The 19,795-nt window shown below is 49.2% G+C and overlaps 6 protein-coding genes across 6 annotated transcripts; 2 read left to right on the forward strand and 4 right to left on the reverse strand.

Annotated features, from left to right (window-relative positions):
• Positions 1-1,164: 1,164 nt before the first annotated feature.
• MIR1 (mitochondrial phosphate carrier protein) lies at positions 1,165-2,324 on the reverse strand (the record flags this gene model as incomplete). Its single annotated transcript, XM_058493494.1, has 4 exons — positions 1,165-1,242; positions 1,299-1,608; positions 1,660-2,079; positions 2,155-2,324. 4 exons carry the CDS (start codon positions 2,322-2,324, stop codon positions 1,165-1,167), a joined length of 978 nt encoding a protein of 325 aa, XP_058363694.1.
• A 1,651-nt stretch (positions 2,325-3,975) lies between these two features.
• Positions 3,976-4,311, reverse strand: ONS95_000343 (uncharacterized protein; the record flags this gene model as incomplete). Its single annotated transcript, XM_058493495.1, has 1 exon — positions 3,976-4,311. The coding sequence occupies one exon, from the start codon at positions 4,309-4,311 to the stop codon at positions 3,976-3,978; it is 336 nt and encodes a 111-aa protein (XP_058363695.1).
• Positions 4,312-5,743: 1,432 nt separating this feature from the next.
• ONS95_000344 (uncharacterized protein) lies at positions 5,744-9,830 on the reverse strand (the record flags this gene model as incomplete). Its single annotated transcript, XM_058493496.1, has 3 exons — positions 5,744-6,508; positions 6,555-9,676; positions 9,746-9,830. The coding sequence occupies 3 exons, from the start codon at positions 9,828-9,830 to the stop codon at positions 5,744-5,746; spliced, it is 3,972 nt and encodes a 1,323-aa protein (XP_058363696.1).
• Positions 9,831-10,179: 349 nt separating this feature from the next.
• On the forward strand, positions 10,180-13,982 carry ONS95_000345 (uncharacterized protein). Its single transcript, XM_058493497.1, has one exon. It carries the CDS (start codon positions 10,423-10,425, stop codon positions 13,090-13,092), a length of 2,670 nt encoding a protein of 889 aa, XP_058363697.1. The 5' UTR covers positions 10,180-10,422; the 3' UTR covers positions 13,093-13,982.
• Positions 13,983-17,232, forward strand: ONS95_000346 (uncharacterized protein). The gene is made up of 4 exons (XM_058493498.1): positions 13,983-15,066; positions 15,121-15,425; positions 15,481-16,056; positions 16,124-17,232. The coding sequence occupies exons 1-4, from the start codon at positions 14,371-14,373 to the stop codon at positions 16,968-16,970; spliced, it is 2,424 nt and encodes an 807-aa protein (XP_058363698.1). The 5' UTR covers positions 13,983-14,370; the 3' UTR covers positions 16,971-17,232.
• Positions 17,233-17,658: 426 nt separating this feature from the next.
• On the reverse strand, positions 17,659-19,407 carry ONS95_000347 (uncharacterized protein; the record flags this gene model as incomplete). Its single annotated transcript, XM_058493499.1, has 1 exon — positions 17,659-19,407. One exon carries the CDS (start codon positions 19,405-19,407, stop codon positions 17,659-17,661), a length of 1,749 nt encoding a protein of 582 aa, XP_058363699.1.
• Positions 19,408-19,795: the final 388 nt, after the last annotated feature.

Consider the following 19,795-nt stretch of genomic DNA (forward strand, 5'->3'; position numbering starts at 1 on the left):
TTACTTTACTTTCACCAGAGAAGGGGTGAGAGAAAGGGAGGTATGATTTCAGGGGTTCTGTTGTGAGGTCGATGGTGCGTCATTGGGACTGCGTTTCTGAGAGGAAGGGCGATGTAAGTAATGAGGGGATTCTGGAAAAGGAAGATTCTCCACGTAAAGGAATATATATGCATATGCGTCTGAACAGCATGCATGGCCACACTCAAGAATAAGCTGGAAGTCAACTCAATTCGACCTTCAATCTTTCAAATCCAAGACCCAGCTTCCGAATCAGATCCCTTCTTTTCCCCACACAAGCACAACACACCCGCATGGTTAACTCGTTTCACAGCCTGTCTGCAAGAGAGCAGCAAGAGAGCACCCTCACTCACTACTTTGAATCACCATGTTTTCTTACGTATTTATGCTGTCCTCTTACCTAGGCACCTTATTTCAAAAAGCGAGTGCTGTGTAATGACATTAATCGGCAGTCGCCCTCCCTTGGCTTCCTGATTACAGTAATCGGGTTTTATGCACAGTGCAGCTCGTGCAGGCCTAGGTAAGGAATGTGACCTGCTGTGATAGGTGGATGCATTACCGCCTTTCAGCTTAACGGGTCTTGCATCAGTTGATGGTCAGTAAGTATGCTTCACGGCTTCTTCTGCAGTCGTCCAAGTCAATCGTGGATTTCGAGATTAGTGTATTGTAAGTAGTGGAGATGTATGATTCGGATCCAAGATACACATATACATGCACGTATCAAAACCAAGCCGGAGGCAAACACTATCCCAATGTCGTCTATTCGTTGCAGCAGAAGAAAAAGAGAAAAGAGCAGAACCTATAATACAGAGACGCCTGATATGCCGGCCTGCCAATCTTTTCAAATCTCCCATCCCAGAAACCAGAGGGGAGGAACAAAAAGATGCAGAAGGCAATAACTCAAAAACCCACAATCAAGCTCGCTCAACCCTTCTTCCTCTACAACAGCAAGAACATCTATCTATGCTTGTGAAAAAAACGAACTGAAGAGAAGACGAATGGCCAGCCCAAAACAATGCATGTGCGATCCGGTCCAGTCCAGAACCAAACGAAGTATGCCTCTATCCATGTCCAAAGCAGTCCGCGAAGTCGTCCCTGGCCTGTCTTGCATCTCTCTACCCCTATTCTATCCTGTATTACAGACTTCTAGTTCTTTGCGATCTCAACACCTCCAGTTGCTCCAAGAGCCTTCTTGACGTCACCGTAGATAGCGAATTGACCGGCCTGAACATTTCAAGTTAGCAAGAAATCGTGGAAAATGTATTTGAAGGATAGCTTACGGTAAGAGTTCCAACCATGAACAGACGAGCAGGGAGACCAGTGAATGAACCCTTAAGACCAAGCTCCTTGGCGATTGTGATCAGACGGCTGGTAATGCCCTGGCCAGGAAGACCCTTGGTCTTGTTGATCTTGCTCAACATGGTGTCGGCTGGTTGCGAGACAACGGCTGCGGCCATACCGGCAACGAGACCAGAGCCCAAGTTAATGGTGGTCTGCATTCCGTCGGAAGCTTTGCTCTTGTCAACGTATCCGTAGATGGCCTCGGCGACCTTCTCGTAGACGACGAACTTGGTCATGGTGTATGGGACCCTGGAAATTTATTAGCATCCCACCTTCGGGGAAAATATATGCGCAACTTACTGCTTGAGCAAGATAGGACCGAAACCGGCATAGAAGGCACCGATACCCTCGTTCTTCAGCATCTTACTGAAGCCTCCAATGAGACCATTGGCGTATGTTGGCTCAGAAACGAGACGGATACGGGTAGCCTCGAGAGGGCAAAGGGCGATATCAGCGAAGAACTCGGCAAGACCTGCGGAGGCGAGGTAGACGGCTGTGCGGTTGTTGGAGGCAGTCTCGTATCCGAGCAAGTTGATGGATTGTTGCTTGAAAAGCTCATATCCTCCAAACTTGAATGCGCCCTGGAGGAAGTAACCGGCAGCAGTTGGACCGAAACCAGTCAACAGAGCACCGGCACCCTCCTTCGCAATAACCTGTCTGAATCCTCCGATCAAACCCTTGTTGTATGTGGCAGGGTCGAGTTGAATTCTTGTCTTGACGCTACATGAAAAATACGTCAGTGAAGTTTCTAAATTGCGCCAACAGCGCACACAGTACAAGTACATGTGAACTTACACATCGACGGGTGTGAGACCACCGTGGGTAACTGAACAGCAGACTGCACCAGCCAAGGCGAATCTGGAGTAGAGTTGAAGACCGCTCAACTTCTCGGGGGTGTTGGCTGCGATGTTCTGGACAACGGCATCGACCTTTGTCGAGCCAGTGGATGTTGCGGGCGAGGCCATTTTATTATATGTATGTGTATGGAGGAGCGAGAGCTTGTATTAGGAAGACGAAGTGAGCGGAGATGTGAAGATGCGATGTCTTCTTGGGAGGAGGATGTTCAATTGAATTGATAGATGGGATGGAGATGGAATGAAGGTTGGAGGAAGCTCTATGGGCAAATTGTCTTGATCTCGAAATTTTTGGGCTGGGGGCTGGGCTAAAGGGCCTCTAGCGGCTGCACGGCCTGGGCTCGGGAAGAGTCGGGGCCTGATTTGCCTGGATGCAGCGGAACATCAGGTAAGGCCACCACCATCCACCACCACAACTGTGGACCTTGACCTCTCGCATCAGCGGAATCGGCACGTGTCGGTGTTCGCCGGATTTACCAGCGAGGCGAGCGAGAGATATTCCTTTTAGGATAAACAGGGATAAATAAGGTAGACAAAGGAGATACTGTTTTGAAGATATACTTGACTCATCTTCTCATTATGATGACTTCTCATTCTGACCCTGACTTGGGGTCCGGACATCCGGTTGGATCTCCACAAAGCCGCAGCTTTGTACCTTATGCGGCAGCTTCCAAGTTTCTTTCACGGCTGTAAGATCCACCTTCCTCTTTCCACCAAGGAGTGGCTGGAAACCTTTTTTTGTTTACAAAGCATATCACTCGGCCCCTTGGCTATGCTATGTTTTTCTTTGCAGCAAAGAATGTGCCTTTAAAAGTATTACTTCGTGTCCTCTCTCGCAAGTTTCGTGATTCTTGCAAATTTTATACGGCGGAGACAGATCATGGTCAACTTCCAGCTCCTATCAAACCGAGGATCAAGCGATTCTGGTCTGATCATCGAAAGGAAAGGGTTCTCCAGATACTGTCATTAACAAGTCTCTAGTCCGTTTGCGAAGCAAGAATGCCTCATGGCCAGCTCCTCACGATGAGGCGAAATTTTGGATACTCTCCTTGTTCATTGCCATTTACAAGCACGGAAATCGTCAACAAATAAAATGTTTCAAGCGTACAGATTCTTCTCAACATGAGCTTCTGATGTCCGCTGCGCTCTTTATGAAGTACTATATGCTCCAAGGCTTCATCGAGCTGCCAGCAATAGTATCGCATATGGCTAGTCCCAGTCACAGGGTCACGAAAGTCATGACGATCAGCAGGTAAATAATCAACCTCTGCATTCGCATAGAGATATAGGGAAAACTGTCCAAGGCAAGACAGACAAAAACCTATAACAAGGCTGTATACGAATCCCCTTTCCATTCCCGAGCCATCCACTTCCTCCAAATCCACCACAAGCACAGCGCCTGAGAGAACCAAAGCATTCCCATTCTCTGACAAGTGTTTAAACTCTCCTGAACTGAAAGATAACGTACTCTTTAGCATAGTTCCACTCATCACAATCAAAGGGATTCTTCACTTACAGCACTACCAATGAGAGGAATATGCGACCCAACATTGCTAATTACATTCGCACCTGAGCAAATCGGGCTCAGAATCTCGCTAGCAGCAGTCAAGAGACCACCGCGTCCCCATTTCGCAGCTTGGATATGGAGGCATTCCCAGACTATCGGACGCAACAACATTAGCACACATATCTCACCGTTCCTTCACCTCCCCATTCCACCGCACAAAGATCATACCAAAAGCGGTCAAATAAGACTGGAAGGTTACTTAAAAGGAAATGAGATGGAGAACGTACAATTACAAGCCGGCCCACTCCCATCCTCACCCCTATCAATACTCAGCAAAAACCCATTCGTGCAAGACCTCCAATCATCCGCCTCATTCGGCGAGATCGTCTTGAACTGGCTCGGAGGCTGTCCCGGGTTATACGTCTGCTGGTAGGACCAGCTCCCGCCTTGGTTGCCTCCTGGAGGAGCGGGCTGGTAGTTTGACGGTGGTTGGTATTGGTTTCCGCCGGGGCCGCCCTGGGGTTGGCCCCAGTTCTGCGCGGAGGCCGTGGCGGCGAGGATGTAGATTGGGAGGAGGGAATAGATTTGCATTTTGGATGGGTTGTCTGGGTGGAGTTAGTTGGGCGATGGGAGTAATGGAAGGGTGAAGATTGGAGGGAAGGTTGAGACGTACTGGTAAAGGTGTGGAAGGAGGATGAATTTGAGATAATTTGATGACTGTTTAAATGAAGATACTCACCAAAGGCTCCAGACCTCCCTTTATAGCAGATATTTACGTGTAGAACATTGCTTCATCCATCCAGCCGTTTCTGTTGTCGCAACCGTACCACAACCGAGCATTACCAACAAATCTCCAAACCAAAGATCGTCAGTACGACTGCAACATACCCCGCTGAAGACCGAGGACGACGATAAAGAAGGTACGACAACGAAACGCAATTACGACCGATGATCAGACAATCTCGTCACCTAAGGAAGAGCAGAGCAGAGCAGAGCAGAGCATTAACTTTGCAGTTGGAAAACGCTAACCAACATAACGATACCAATCCATCACAAAAGAAACGAAGAAGAATTTTCAGCTCCAAGAACGCTCAACCTCAACTTCCAAAACGAAATACAACACATCTCTCCTCTCCTCAACACTCCTCCACTGAACATCCAACAGCACTGGACCCGGCCAACAAATACAGTACAGTAACACCACATCCCTCTGTACCTGACCTACTGCAAGGGCCCGTTTCTGTACAACTTGTTCTGTCCGTACGTAGGTACCTACCAGCTCACACCTCTCAGTAACCCGATACTTCGGGTACACGACCGTCGTAACCCTCTAATATCGTACAGCCTGCACTGCACTGCACTCTCTATCCATTTTCGTTCGAGTCCTGGAACCGAGGGCCGAGGCGACGACGATCGTGAGTACAGAGCAGAATACACTACATCAGCGGTTGGATGGAATCTAGTTGGTGATTGGTGAATGGGCGGAGGGTGTGGTGAGATGGTGGACGGTGGCAAGGATGAGGTTGTAGAGTAGTTGTGTGACTTCTCTTCTTTGTAGGGGGTTGAAAGAAGGGAAATGTGATGGGATGATAAGTGGGTGAGATACAAGAAGCTCGAGAATAATGTCGAGAATGAAATTGCCACTTGTCGAGAAGATGTTCTGGATTGGATTGAGTCCCAAACCGATGATGCTCAAGGGTAAGCTACGTGAAGTACTATACTGTGTTCTGAACTGGAGTAAGGCTTCACAACGATGGTGTACAAAGAGTAGAGTACAATAATAATCGAGATCCGTTTCGCGGATCTGGGTTGGCACTACACACGAGATCTTGAACAAGTGTAGATCACAAGTTGTGAACAGCCAGAAGCGACATCATTAAATGCAAACGCCATGATTGTTTCATATGCTAGCCATGCACCAATGCTCCTCCAAGCTCCATGTATATGCACCCGTCCATGTATACCGACCCAGCAACCGCCAATGCTATGCAAAATGTTCCCGCCTTATTATTTGATCATGAGCTTATAGTACCATCAAGGACTGCCCCATCAATCCATCTCTGCCGCTCTCTTCTTTTTCTGTGCCTTCCAAGCTAGCTTTACTCGATCTCCTGCTCGAGGTCGGGGCTTCAGCACTTTCCATTTCACACAGTGCAGCTTCTGTCCAACTGTCCATGCCCGTCCTGAGGACCCAGTTGGAGTTCAACGTAGCATTGAAGTACCTGTCTCGTCGTGTAGAGACTCTAGCTCCACCTTCGAGTGCAGACATCGCAGCTCGTGTAGTTCGCATTCTCTTGCCAGGTCTTTTGCCGCCTTCACTCATCAGACTGCTGAGTTTGAGACGGTCTTGCTGGAGTCGAACATCATATGCAACGATAGAGCGAACGTATGGAGCCAAGTCTTCGACAATCAAAGTGAATGTGCGGTCAAAGCTCGAAGCTTCCAACGACGTTGACCAGACATACTTCTCACTTGCGGCGATGGGATCGAAAGCTGAGCTGAAGTCGAACCGGTCAAGCTTCTCACTAGGAGAAGTGGTTTGGTCGCGGATGAGGCGCAGGATGGTAGCTTCGCTAGGACGGTCAAGCTCCGTAGGCACTTCAAAATTATGTTGTAAATGCTGGTCAAGATGTAGAATATTCCGTACGCGTGACTTCATATACAGTGCGATGTCCTTGCTTGTAGTGTTGTAAGTCACCAGAGCCGGAGCCTCCTTGAGCTCAAAAGCTAGTGTATAGTCATCTCGAGCCTTCATCGACAGCTTTGGGATAGAGACATCGAGTGCAATCTACTATCGTTAGCATAGTCCCCGTTCGAGATTCATGATTCTTTACCTGATTTTCTGGTGCAAATGTTCCACCAGAAACCAGATCCGCGACACTCATTGACTCAGCAAAATCAGCATACATATTCAGTGCAGCAAGCTCGTCCCGTTTGCCGTTGGAATTATCCCGCAGCTTGTTGGCCCATTTTTCAACGCCGATGTTTTCAACCCAGTCTCCAAGATCTACACCCCATTCATTACAAGCCTCATGGAGTGTCTCCTCCTCGATGTCAAGGTAATGGACGTGACTTTCGAGGTAGTCTTGTGATAGCCACCCCATGCCTGTTTCATATGTCCCTTCACTCAAAACTCGAATAACATTACCATGCTCATCAACATCATTACCAGCTGGCCATCGAGGATAATACCAATCGAGGCCACCCTTCACATCGCCAACAGCAAACTGGCACCAGAAATTGAGCTCGTACAAGGACGCACGAAGATCCCAATTGCGGCCCTCATACAGTTCTTTGGCTGCTTTTCGCTTGATGATATGCCCCTCGCAAGCAGCAACTAGGAGAAGGTAGTCAACAGCAAGATCGACAGGTGGAGGCGCCATGCGTATGGTAGCGTGTAATTTCAGATCATTCATTGGAATAACTGACTCATTGTTGCAAGTTATGACAATCGGTCGCTTAGATGTTGCAATGAGGTTCAAGATGGTTGTCCAAAATTGGGCGTCCTCCTTGTACAAGATATCCGCTTCTTCAATAAGAATTAACGATTGCTGTTGTTTCTTCGATGACATCTTCGAGAATATGCCGTTCTTTGCAATGTCAGGCATGACCATCTGTACCTTGGCAGTATTCACGCCTTTGGCACTGTCGACTTTCGTCGCGGAGGCTACTTTGGCTTTCGGTTTCGGCGTCGATTTGGCAGGCTGAGACTTGAAGAATGAGTCCATCTTCCCTTGACGACCACTCTTAAGGTCGTCAGCGAGGGCGTTGTCGATCCGCTCTCTGTCCTCACTGGACCCGTCGGCCTCTGTTGGTGCGCTTGAACGCTGTACCTGATGATTGCGTGCCATGTCGCCAACCTTCTCCAAAATGTCCTTTCCGCTCCGCCGACCACCAGCGTTGATTTCGAAGACCTCAAAGCCAAGCTCCTTTGCCGCAGCATAAACAGCTGCAGTCTTCCCACATCCATGTGGCCCACTCAACACGACTGCGTTTGCGACTTTGGTCCCTTGCGCAGCTGCATCTCTACCTCTGACAACCGTCCTTTTCTCCTGTCGAGGGTTACTGCTGGGAACCTCATCTTCCGGCTCCGTTATTTCATCTAAGTCGTTGTCTTCTTCGTCAGTCGCTACCACAAAGTCGTCAAGTTTCTTTGATTTGCGTTTTCGCTTTGGAGCATTCTCGGATTTCAAGCCAGAATTAGCCTTCCCACCAGAACCAATTTCGATAGACTGTACCGTCAATGCCTGGAGCCAGTTTTTCAAGACATCGGCCTCACGACCATTTTGTAGGACCTCAGCTGAACACTTTGGCGAGTACTTATGAGCCCACGTCTGGGTTTCACATTGGCCCTTGTCGAAAGCAGACATGGATGTTGCAATAGACGAATATACCCTTAACAATGCAGGGTGAACTCCGTCGATCTGCACTTCATCCTCGCTGAAACTTACAGGTGCTGCTAGTGGTGGGGGCAAGTGTGTTCGAACCAGCTTCCGGACTCGCTTCTGGATATCGAGTCCCGATTCGTAATGCTTCGTAGGAATCCTGAGGCACTGAGGAATGGCAGGATATTCGTCTGGGTTGATATCTTGTATACTTTGAACCACGTTCTGGATGGACAAGTCTGCTGCCAGATTATCGATAACATTCTCGATGCCAGAAATGCGGGTAGCTTGATACTTCGACTTCTTGAGGCTTGAAGTGACAGGAAAGGAGGCCATGGCTGTATTGATGGTCTCCGGAATAGCTTCGGCTCCTCGAACATGAACCATGCCTTTCCATGGCCATGCAGGCTCGACAGCACCTGGGAATTTGACAAGCTTTGAGATACTTCCGAATCCAGAGAAAGTTACCGAAGGTTTGTTGGCAGACGGCGCTTTCTGCTGGGTAGCCAATCTTGCCCTAGATTGAGCTGCCGGGTCTTGGTTGCCCGTGAGATCGATGATGTTGTTGTCGCTTGCTGTAGGGGTTTGCGGGATCTGGTTCTTCTGGGCGGCTTTTCCCAAGAATAATGGGTGGACAGGTTTTGGAGGTCTCGGGGGGCAAGATTTGGAAGGCTTTGGTTTCGCTGCAAATTCTTGCTCTTGCTTCGGCGGCTGGACCTTCAACGGGCTGCTCAGGATTTGCTCGATCTTCTGTCCTAGACTTGATGGGAAGTTTTGACCGTCGCCATAACGGATTGTCAACATCATAGTCTTGGGACGACGTCCACGAGCCGTTTTTAACCTTGGCTTGTCCATTTCCGCAGCTGGGGGGATCTTCTTAGCAGGCGGAGATCCAATGGTACCCGTCTTGGAATTAAAATGAAGTATCTTTGTTGGCTTGGTAGGGGCCAGTCCAATTATCGTTTTGTTGACATTCGGATCTTGTTGTGGATCTGAGGAGACTGTATGTAATAACTCGTGGAACTCACCTGCCTGTGCTGATGTCCCATTCATTGGAGGCATGAACATCCGGACAGTTGTATCGTCCTCATCGATGCAGATTACATCCTTCCCTGACGCCGAAGTCGACATTCTCTGGCCACTAGTCCCATGAATCCTTCCATTAGAAATCGGAATCTCTTCAGGTAGCTTAGACCTCAGGTCTAGTAAATCGTGAGTAGGTATTGGTATATCCTGTGGTCCTCTAAAATCTGCCGTCACGGAGCCAAGCCCATCTCTAGTGCTTTGATTTATTATATCTGCGTTTGAGAAGGCCAACTTTCCAGAAGGAGATTTGGTTTTCCTCCTCTTCCTCCTACCACTATTCGGGTCGACCTCCAGTAACTCGGCGTCATGGGTATCATCCGGAGTTTGTACTGTTGAATTGGGTTGTTCAGAGCTGGTTGATCCCGCTGACATCGTCCTCTTGCTCGGCCGACCTGGACCTTTCTTCTTAGGTGCTCTATTTGCCTGAGCCTCATGTAGGAAGGGAGAATCTTGTGGCTGCTCGGTGCTCGTCTGGGGTTGCGACTCTGTGTTGGGCCATAGTGATTAGCAAGAGAAGAAGTAGTATGTGGTCAATAGTTATAAATTCAACATACTGGATCCTTTTTGGAACAGTGGATACATAGTAGGTCTCTGCTCCTCATTCAACTCCCCCATGCTCCTTTCAACCAGAACTGACATTCGGAGTCAGTATATTTGACTTGCAAAACGCGAGCTTCACGCGTGGTCCAGCATCGAAAATGCTCGCTTGCTCCAGCGTACGTGGATCCCTTTCAGTACGGTTTAGGAACGAGTTGATTCTGACGAGAACATTGAGTGGCGATGGGTCGATAAAATAGGGTAGGCTTTCCAGCAAGAGAAGGGCAATTGGTGGCACGCAGGTCGGATGTCTTTGCCCAAGTCAATGGTGTTGCAAGGAGTCGCGTCTTCATGCTTTTGTCGTGACGGCGCGCTTCGGTGACCGTAGCTAGTTCCATGAACCCCTGCAATCAAAATGTGAACTTTTTGATCCGCGAAACTTTTTTGATAGACCTCTGGCGAAGCTGTGGTTGTTGTTGACCACCACCTCCAATTCACCACAACCTTCCACCATGTCGTCGCGATTTGTGTTACAGAAACCATATGTGGTGGCCACTCTGCCCCAGCCCATTGACCACGCGAAAGGGCAGTATGTGGTCGCTGAGGTATACGGAGGGGCACCTGGCACAAAAAAGAGAAAACGATCCGAATTGGCTGTGGGGATTGATGGAGAAGGTGTAAATCTATATGATGTATGTTCTACACGGCAGACACAAGGTCTATATCTGAATTTCTCCAGGTCTCGTCTTCTAGGCTCATAACATCCTATGCGCTACCCCCGCAATCCTCATTTACCTGCCCTCCAAGCTCTCTCCGAACTCGAGTCTCGAAGACCAAAGTCGAACGTCGAACGTATGTCTCAACCAGAGGATCTCAATCCGGATTGACTCTCTTCCATGAAACCACAGATGGTCTCGAACCACCCACTTCTTCGATCAAGACCTCTGCCATTTCACACTCCCAGAGGCCGATTATTTACTTGGGAACAATTACAGCTACCAGATCATCGGGTTCTTCAGCAAATACTACGGACTTGCTTGTTGTGAAGGAGGATGGCGAGGTACAATGCTACGATGGTGATAGCCTCGAGGAGAAATGGTCATCACCTGCTGCTGCTCTCTCGCGCGATGCATCAGTCCCAATGAATCGCCTCAAGGTTGAATTTGCACAACTCACCAATGCTTTTTCAGCAAGCCAAGGAATACTTAAGGGCCGGCAAGACGTTCTTGCAATGTTTCCTCAAGAAGTGGAGGAAGACGGGTTTAATCCAGAGATATTAATGATGATAAGCTGGTCCAGTGAGACAAAGAGCAGAATTTTGCACGTCGTCAATCTACCCCGAAGGTCGGCTGCATTTGCGAAAGGCATGAAGTACTCGGTCGAGTCCCTCCTGGCGGTAGAGATACCCTCCGGCAGCGCGGACATAGTTACGAAACCATTGTTCACCATACAAGTGTCCGCTGGTATCTTGCAGCAACTTCATGGCGACGCCTTGACAACTTTCGATCTTAGCGATACGCTTCCCAAGCAACAAAATAAGATTACATCAACAGACGCCCAATCCTTCCTCCGCCTCTCGAATACCGCCATCATGATATCCTCTAAAAACTCCATCGCTGTATATAATCCGAAGTTTCAGTCACGGTTGGCATCTGTCGGGCTAGATATTTCTTCAGAAGACTCTCTGAAGCGAAAACGTACCGGGGATGAACTGCAAGAGAAGGGACCAAGCCATGTCTGCAAATTTGTATCTTACTTTCCAAAACTTGCTACGGCCATGGCCATTGTTGACAATGATCTCGTTGGCATTCAAATAGAAGGGCAACAAGATCGCCACGGGAGATCACGTACTGCGGGCTTATTGATCGACTCGCTCGGCTGTGCAGCTAAAGAGCAGTCACGCCCAGGACGAGATGGCGCTGTTGGCTCAAAGAAGGCAAAGTTGAGTGGAATGGTAACCTTGGATTCTTTTCTGCCTGGCACCATGGGTCTCGGTCAGCCATGGGTCCAGAACATCGCTGAACTAGAGGACCTGTTTGCCAGAGGAGATTGCGTCGAATCAAAATTCGACGAAAAGATCGAGATGCACCTAGGCGCAGATTGGTCAGAAAAGACAAGAATGACGAAGACTGAGAAAACCAATGCGATGGACGTTTCGTCCAACGGAGACATTATTAAGAAGCCAGCGACCAAGCGCAAATTTCCACCTGCAGATGTTGATCGACGATGGATATCGTATGCTCTAAGCAAGATATTCACATGGACTGCAAGCGAAGGAGGAGTAGAGCCTAGCTTGTCGATCTCGTTCTACCCGCTTAACACGTTCATGTGGTTGACTTCGAATGGCTATATGACCGTTGCCAACATCGAAGCGGCCCTGAGAAGTAGCGGAACATCAGTCGCTTCAATTCCACCAGGACAGCTTGTGAAGACTCTGGTTGAGATCGACCCAGACATGGATCTCTTATATGCAGTGGTCGCAAAAAATTACCTAGCTGCTCCAGAGCTTCTTCATGCAATCCGGAACTTGATGAAAAGTCTCGGCTTGTTAGGCGATAACCCAGGCACGAAAGGCCTTCTCACCAATGAAGACGACGTGGATCTTGCAAATGTGGATGTTGAGATGCAGGTTGAACAAGCCGAAAAGGACCTTGCACTGGCAGAGTATCAACTCGGTCCAGGATCAGGCACTCGTGGTGCGGCTCTGAGCTTAGCCCTTACCAAACTCTACAGCTGTCCAAGTGACGATGTCACAATTGCACTTCAGACGATACTAAGCAGCCAAGAGATTGTCTGTCTGATTTACCTGTTGAGGTTCGAACTGGCACGTGGGGGATGGACGAGCAGATACACGGACAGTCTCGAACAGCTGGAAATGGTAGATGACGACGATATCCAGGAAAATGCTATCATACTCATCGCCAGTCTACTAAACAATTGCATAGATGCGGTTGGTACAGTGGGATGGTTGTCTGGGGAGGCGAGGCTGGCTGACGATGATCTTTTCGAAGCTGAGGAATTGATCGCAAGCCTGAAGCTTGAAGTTAGTGCAGCATTGGAAGGCATTGAGGAAGCGGTCTATCTCAAAGGCGTGATATCGGAACTGGTCAAATACGCCGATTCGTTCCATAGGGCCCTCCCATCACAATCTAAAGACTCGAAGAAGGGAAGTGATGGTCCTATCGTCCTCCCCTCGGACGACCAAGATATTCGGGCATTACCCATTTCTCTGAAGGCAGAGAAACAGATCTCGCTTCTGAAAATTGGTGCAGGAGGAGCAGTGCACAAGCGAACAGCGCGAGACATTGGATTCTTGAAAAGTCAGAAGGTCGGAAAGTACTCTCGGGAGAGAATTATCCTGTAAAGGGTTATGTGGAAAATCACTATACAATAAACCCTATTTTCAAATCTTGTTGGCACCATGCGCAGTGTTTAAGGTGCCGTCATATTCCTACTCTCCACTGCATCCACATCACACCACACTCTGAAGATCTTCACAATTTCTTGCCACTCTATTTACGACCTCGTGTTCTCGCATAGAAACCAAACTTTTCCCTTCCAAATTTTCACTCCCAGCATGCTTCCAGAGTCAATCAACCTCTAACAAAAAGCTTGTCCACGGTTGCTCGGAACCATCGACATTCTAGTCGCGATTCTCTCGGGTAGAACCGTCCTCTCAAATTCTCCCTCCACTCTCTCACAGCCCAATTATTAACCATGCACAACTCTCGATGTTCTTCCAAGCCACAGAAAAACCTTCTAGCGACTCCTCATCGGCAGTGGTGTCATGCAGCCATCCCCAATCGCTTTCTCCAGGTGCAGCGACCTATCAAAACATCCCAACGATCTCGGTGAGGCTGAGACTATCCCCACCGAGTAGCCCGCAGCGTGAGAGAAATGATACTGTAATGGCTGCGCCACTGGGTTCGTGACACAGGCGAGACAGGCTCACAGGCTCGACAGGGTGGTCAACATCCTGCCAATGAAAATTAACGGGCACTACCAGCCCTGTACGGGCTTGTCCTTGACCTCCTCGACCTCGAACCAGCTGTGGAGCCACACCACCTTCTTCTCCCTGGGCTACGCTACGCTACGAATTGCGACTTTTACCCCGCCGCTGCATCACTCAGCAAGTCCTCCCGTGCTACTACTGCCAGCGCGCTACCTCGACGTCACTACTCCTTTTCATTGCTACCTAGAGTCTTCTTCAGCTCTACAGCCTTGTTTTGTTCTTCATCCCCTTCCATTTCTCATCGTCCGCGACAGTTCCAGTGTATTATTTGCTTATTCCTAATATTGATTGTTCCTCCGCCTTGTTTGCCTGCCAAGTCAAACCCCCCGGCTTAACCTTAACTTATCCACTCCTGGGACAAGGCACCTCTTGGTCAATTTGGCGGGGTCCGAAGCATCGCTCTATCACCGGACAGATTCACAACCAAGTGGGATTACAGAACCAGCGCATCGGCGAATCATGAGTGTTGTATAATAGAAAGTCGACTTTGTCTTTGGGTTCTACGAGCAGATATTTATTCACGACAGGTCTGGAAGTAGGAAAGTAGAGTCAGGATGAGTTTCGGTGCATCGCCCTCGGATATTATCATTGTGGTTACGTTTTGCAAAGCACTTTATCGCAAGTGTAGAGATGCCGGAGGAGAGTACGATGAGATCAGTCGCGAGGTTAGAGGTATGTGCTCTTCCCTTTGTAAATACAACGTTTCCACATCTCAGAAATAGTTGGAACTGCGTCCGCCTGGCGTCGCAACATGCCACCCCACTGTCTTACAAACAATATCTAACAATAACAGGTCTTCACACAGTCCTCCGACACCTGAAATACGAAGTCGAAGCTCCCGAATCCCCCCTCAACCGTGATCACTCAATATGGGGCCGTCAACTTGCTCCCATAATTGGAGACTGCGATTTCACGCTCCGCCAACTCGATGGCCTCCTCCAGAGATACGGCCGCCTCTCCAGCGCCAGCTCCTCCCCAAGCAGTCCACGCATTCTGTGGGATAAGGTCAAATTCGGCAGCAATGAAATGGATACACTAGGCGCAATCCGGGTAAAACTTATAAGTCATAAGACGAGTTTGACATTGTTCTTGGATACGATACAATTGCACGAGTCCGGCAAGATGGCGCAAGTGTTGGATAATCAGGGCGGTCAACTGGACATCATATTGGACAAGGTGGACGGGATTGCGAAGAGAATGGCCCCGCCGAGGAGGGAAGGGAGTGTGTTGACGAGTTATGAGGATGATGATCGGGAGGTCTGGAAGCAGTTTCGCAGGGAGCTCATTCAAGAAGGGTTCTCGAGTGATGTCTTGCAGCAACATAAGGTACGTGCTCGAAGAAATCTGGACCTTGGACGACGACTGATTTCGTTGATCTAGGACGTTCTGAGAGCATACATTCGCGAGATTGACCAGAAAGGATTACTTGACGATGTTTCGCCAAATCCTCACACACCTCCCCATGGCACAGGAGTCAACCCAGAGCGCTGGTTGGAGGCGGTCCGAACGGGATCATCTGCTGATCCGCCGCCATCGTTCAGCTCGATAGGTGCAGCAACTGATGATAGTACTGCAAAAGAGATGGTAATCAGAGAAGACAACATGAAATTTCCCCAATCTATTAAGAGGGAAAGACCAAAGCCAGAGACGAGGCTTGAGGTGTCAAGTAGAGCTGTAAAAAATATGTAAGTCAAATCCTGGCCGGAAGCCAACGATTCAACAAATTCTCATGCGTAACAGAGATCCCAACGTTCCAAGAAACAGAAGACCAAGCAGCAACAGCCAGAGACATCCATCCCCAGTACCCCGCCTAATTACTTCTTCCGATGAAAAGAACGAGAAAGACATATATTATGTCAATACCGACGGCTCTGATTCCGAATCTGAAAGCGACACTTCCTCACGAGGTTCCAAACGTCCTGAGATGGGTCTCGTAATACGAACCACTGACCTCATGGCCCCTACCCAATCTCTCACTCTTCGACCTATCTCGCCATCCAGCTTCAGAAGCCCCCGTGGCTCGTTCGGTGATGATGATGCCGTACGGTCTATGGCGCAGCGTCAGAGAAAATCGATAGAGTATGGTACATCACCGTCAGGATCCGGGGCCATGATGATTCCTGTCCCTCCAAATACGAATCCAAAGACGTCAATGGATAGTCTGGCCACGAGCCCAAGACCGAATACCAGTATTCCGGCCAAACTCGCTCCTGATGAGCATGGGGATGAGATTTCGCCAGACGCTAAATGGACAAAGATCAATCGACGATTAGTGTCACCTGAGGTCTTGATTCAAGATGGAAGACGTTTCGAAGCGTAAGTTCACACTCCTATTCGAACTCACCAGTGAAAGATTGAGCGTTGGGACTAACACTTCCCAAAGTCGTCCAGATTTCGTTGCTGTCCTCGGCGTCCTCAGCCGCGCCGAAATCGAATCCCTTGCCTCCCGCTCCTACGCCCTCCGTGAAGCCCGCCACCAACGAAACCAATCCAAACCTCAATCCTCTTCATCCAACCAACCACCACCGCAACCACCCCGTCCCAAGACCCTGCCCATCCCAGTCCCCATCCCAATGCCCATACCCTCGCTCTCTGCCTCTCCCCGAGTCTCTTTCAACCGCCGCAATCGAAGCGGAAGAGACACACCATCGTCGTCCTCTCCTTCCGACTCCGAGGACTCTGATGATCATGTAAGAGATCTGGGTATGGGCGGAAAGAGACGACCAAAAGCACCACGCAGTTACGCAAGTTCAAACGCCGGCGTACCTGTCTCTGGATACCCGAATCCATACGGATCACCTCTTCCACCTAGTCCGCTTTGGAGTCAAGGGAGTAGAGATGGATGGAACGGCCCATCTTCACATAACGACAAAGATAGAGAATTAAACGAGAAACCTCGAGAGCGAGGAAGCCACCGAGACCGAGACCGCGATCGCGATCGCGAGAGAGATCACGACCGGGAGCGTGATCGTGATCATGATCGGAGGGAGAGGGATCATGATCGGAAAGACAGAGAGAGAGATAGAGAAAGAGATAGAGATAGGCGACGTCATCCCTCGACATCGACGTCGAAGACTTCAAGGACTGGTGAGCGTGGTCATCAGAGAGATCGGCTGCCGCCGCCTGTGCAGAAGGGAAGTCGTTGGAAGGAACATATGACTGCTGCTGGCATTGGAGGCGCTGCTGCGAGTTTGATCAATGTTTTGACGGAGGCGGCAGAGGGACTGTGAAATGTTTCTTTGTGTCACGGGTGGAGGAGTGTTATTATGTGAATGAATGATGATGATGATGCTGTTTGTTGATGATATGATTTATGATTGATGGTCGAACCTGTTTATGAGAGCGTTGTTTGAGAGGTTGTTGTTTCGATACGCGGTGAAATAGTAAAAACAGGAAAGCTCAAAACAGAGAGCGAATATTCTGGTATTTGATGTAGGATATAATAGGATAGGACAAGGTATAGGAAAATAGGAGAATCAGATTGCGAAGAAGATATCATTTTCCAAAAATCCCCAAGGGTGCACAGTTACCTTTTGAATAATTTGAGACGTTCTCAAACTGAAAAGAATACGGATATACCTACATGTTTTGTTGTTCGATGAAAGGGGTACTCGCTTAATTTTGCGTTTCGCCCGAATAAACGAGGTTCCTAAGCAAGAGAAAATAAACAATTTGAGTAGTGTTGTTTTGAAACTGTACACGAATAGTGAGTCGTCAACTAATTATGTGACAGCGAGAGTAATATTATGTATTATTTTTAGACACTCCATGCCACGCCATGCCCCAACGCCTAGCCAGTTCCTGATCTCTGACATCTGTATTTACACTCTTCCGTAACAACAAACTGCGAGTAAACGCCACAATACACTCCTCAAATCTCCTGCTCAATCATCATTCACCAGTAATCCATTCCACCAACTACTTCTTCCCCATCTTCGCCCTCAACTTCGCCCCAAAATAGTAGAACGAATAAGGAATCAACACCATCGCCAACCCAATAAACGCCAACAACCAACTCGCCCACTGCAACCCTAAGCGATCATACATCTGCGTCGTAAACAGCGGAAACGCTGCGCCACCTCCCGATCTCAGAAAAACTTTTGCCGCCAACGCCGACGCTGCAAACTTCTGGTACGAATCAATGATATAATTGTTAACCGAGTAATAACACAACACCATCCCAAACCCAAACGCAATCCCCGACGACGCTGGTCCCACCCAGATAATCCCCCTGTACGACGTAGCGCCTAGAATGAACAGTGAGATAGGGATGAACGGCGAGCCGATCAGCGCCCCAATGAGGCGGTCTTCAGGCGTAGGAGCGCGCGTGTGGCAGATGGAGCGGAAGTTCTTCTCTATGAAAGGCGTGGCTATAAGAGCGAAACCGGCGCCGATTAAGATCGGGATGAACATGAGACCGACCTGGCCGTCGTTGTAGTGGTACAGTTTGGTGAAGATGACTGGGTATGCGAAGAAGAAAGCGTACAGCATGGCGTAGATGAGCACTATGTACATGCACATCAGATCGAGGACTGGTTCAGTGAGGATCATGGTTATAGGGCGGATTAAACTGGTGCGGACGATTTCTCGGAGGGTGAGTTTGACTTTTTCTTGCTCGGTGATGATGTTTGGGTTATTCATTGAGACTCGCAGTTTGGCTGCGCGGCGCTTGAGGATCACGGGCGCGTAGGTCTCGGGGATGAGACTGACGATGACAAGGATTACTCCTGCGAAGGCCATGTTAACCCAGAAGAAGAGGTCGAGCCGGCCGGTGCCGACATTGATCCATCCGCAGACTATAGGACCTAGGACAGGACCGCAATATGGCGCGGCGGCGAAATATGCAATTGCCGTCCCGCGCTCCTCGATGTTCCAAATATCTGCTATTGTCCCTCCTGCTAGCGAGAGACCCGAGCTGGAGAATACACCGCAGAGGAATCTGCAGACGAGGAGGCCGCCGATGTTGGGTGAGAGTGCGCAGGGGATGTTGAAGATTGTGTATAGGGAGAGCGAGATGATATACACTGGGCGTCGACCGATGATCTCGGATAGAGGCGACCAGAGGAGGGGACCAACAGCGAATCCACAGACCATGATCGAGCAAGTGAGGATCGCGACTTCAAGCGAGACGTCGTATTTCTCCTCGATTAAGCCCAGCCCACCAGTTACGATGGCAGAACCGTACGCGACGCAGACGACGAGTAGGGAGACTACGATGGTCACGTACCAGCGATATGTATTCGACCAGTTTTGGGGATTCTCCGGATCCGCGAAAGTAAATGTTACGAACTCATGTTGTTCTCTTCCTTTCTCTAAATCACCCTCGCTACGTGAAGTCTCGCTTGGATTTCCGCTCCCTGCGGAGAATTTCTGTCGTTGTGCATGGGGATGTGTTCTTGACCGGACAGTGGTAGCTCTTGAGCGGATTTGCTCGAGTGCTTCTTCGGGGACGAAGCCGGTTGCTGTTTCGAGGGTGTATTCTTCTGGGAAGACGGGGTCGTCTTCGCGGCCAACATCTGGGTAGTTGAAATCGAGGGGTGGGATTGTTTCGGTTACGCCTAGGGAGGTGAGGGTTTGGCGAGTTTCGGAGCGGCTGAGGGTGTTGGTTTGTTGATGGGTGAGTATGGACTCATGATTTGGGGAGGATGAATTTAGATTTGAACGCATGATGATGGATTCGTAAAGTTATGGAACTGATAGTGCTGGAGGCGATTGATGGCTGTGTGTGATTGACACATCGTGACCACTCTCGCCCCCTTATATACAAATCTCCTAATCCTCTCATTCTATTAAAATATCTCAACAATCCCGCAACATCGACAGTTGAATCCACCATGCCGAGATGCAAGAGGCTGAGAAGGCGTTGTACACAGGTACTCCGCGACCTCGTTTGAGACAAATGATGTCAATTGCTGCACCGTCAGCGTGTTTTGCCGAGTTACCTTTTCCTTTTGAGTGCCGCACAGGGCTGCAGTGGATTATCAAGCGAGCCAGTGCGGTGATGAGTCGGAATGTTCTCCAGTTTTTTGAGGCTTTTTAGGGTGCTGTTTGCCGT

The sequence above is a fragment of the Cadophora gregata genome, assembly GCF_030347475.1.
Source record: "Cadophora gregata isolate MNR1 chromosome Unknown scaffold_1, whole genome shotgun sequence".
Classification (NCBI taxonomy): domain Eukaryota; kingdom Fungi; phylum Ascomycota; class Leotiomycetes; order Helotiales; family Ploettnerulaceae; genus Cadophora; species Cadophora gregata.

Excerpts from the sequence above, each read along its gene's own strand:
- ONS95_000345 (XM_058493497.1), top strand. The coding sequence starts at position 10,423 with ATGTTCTACACGGCAGACACAAGGTCTATATCTGAATTTCTCCAGGTC.
- ONS95_000346 (XM_058493498.1), top strand. The coding sequence starts at position 14,371 with ATGCCGGAGGAGAGTACGATGAGATCAGTCGCGAGGTTAGAGGTATGT. Across the intron at positions 15,067-15,120 it reads ATGTCTTGCAGCAACATAAG|GACGTTCTGAGAGCATACAT; the intron begins GTACGTGCTCGA and ends TCGTTGATCTAG. Across the intron at positions 16,057-16,123 it reads GATGGAAGACGTTTCGAAGC|TCGTCCAGATTTCGTTGCTG; the intron begins GTAAGTTCACAC and ends CACTTCCCAAAG.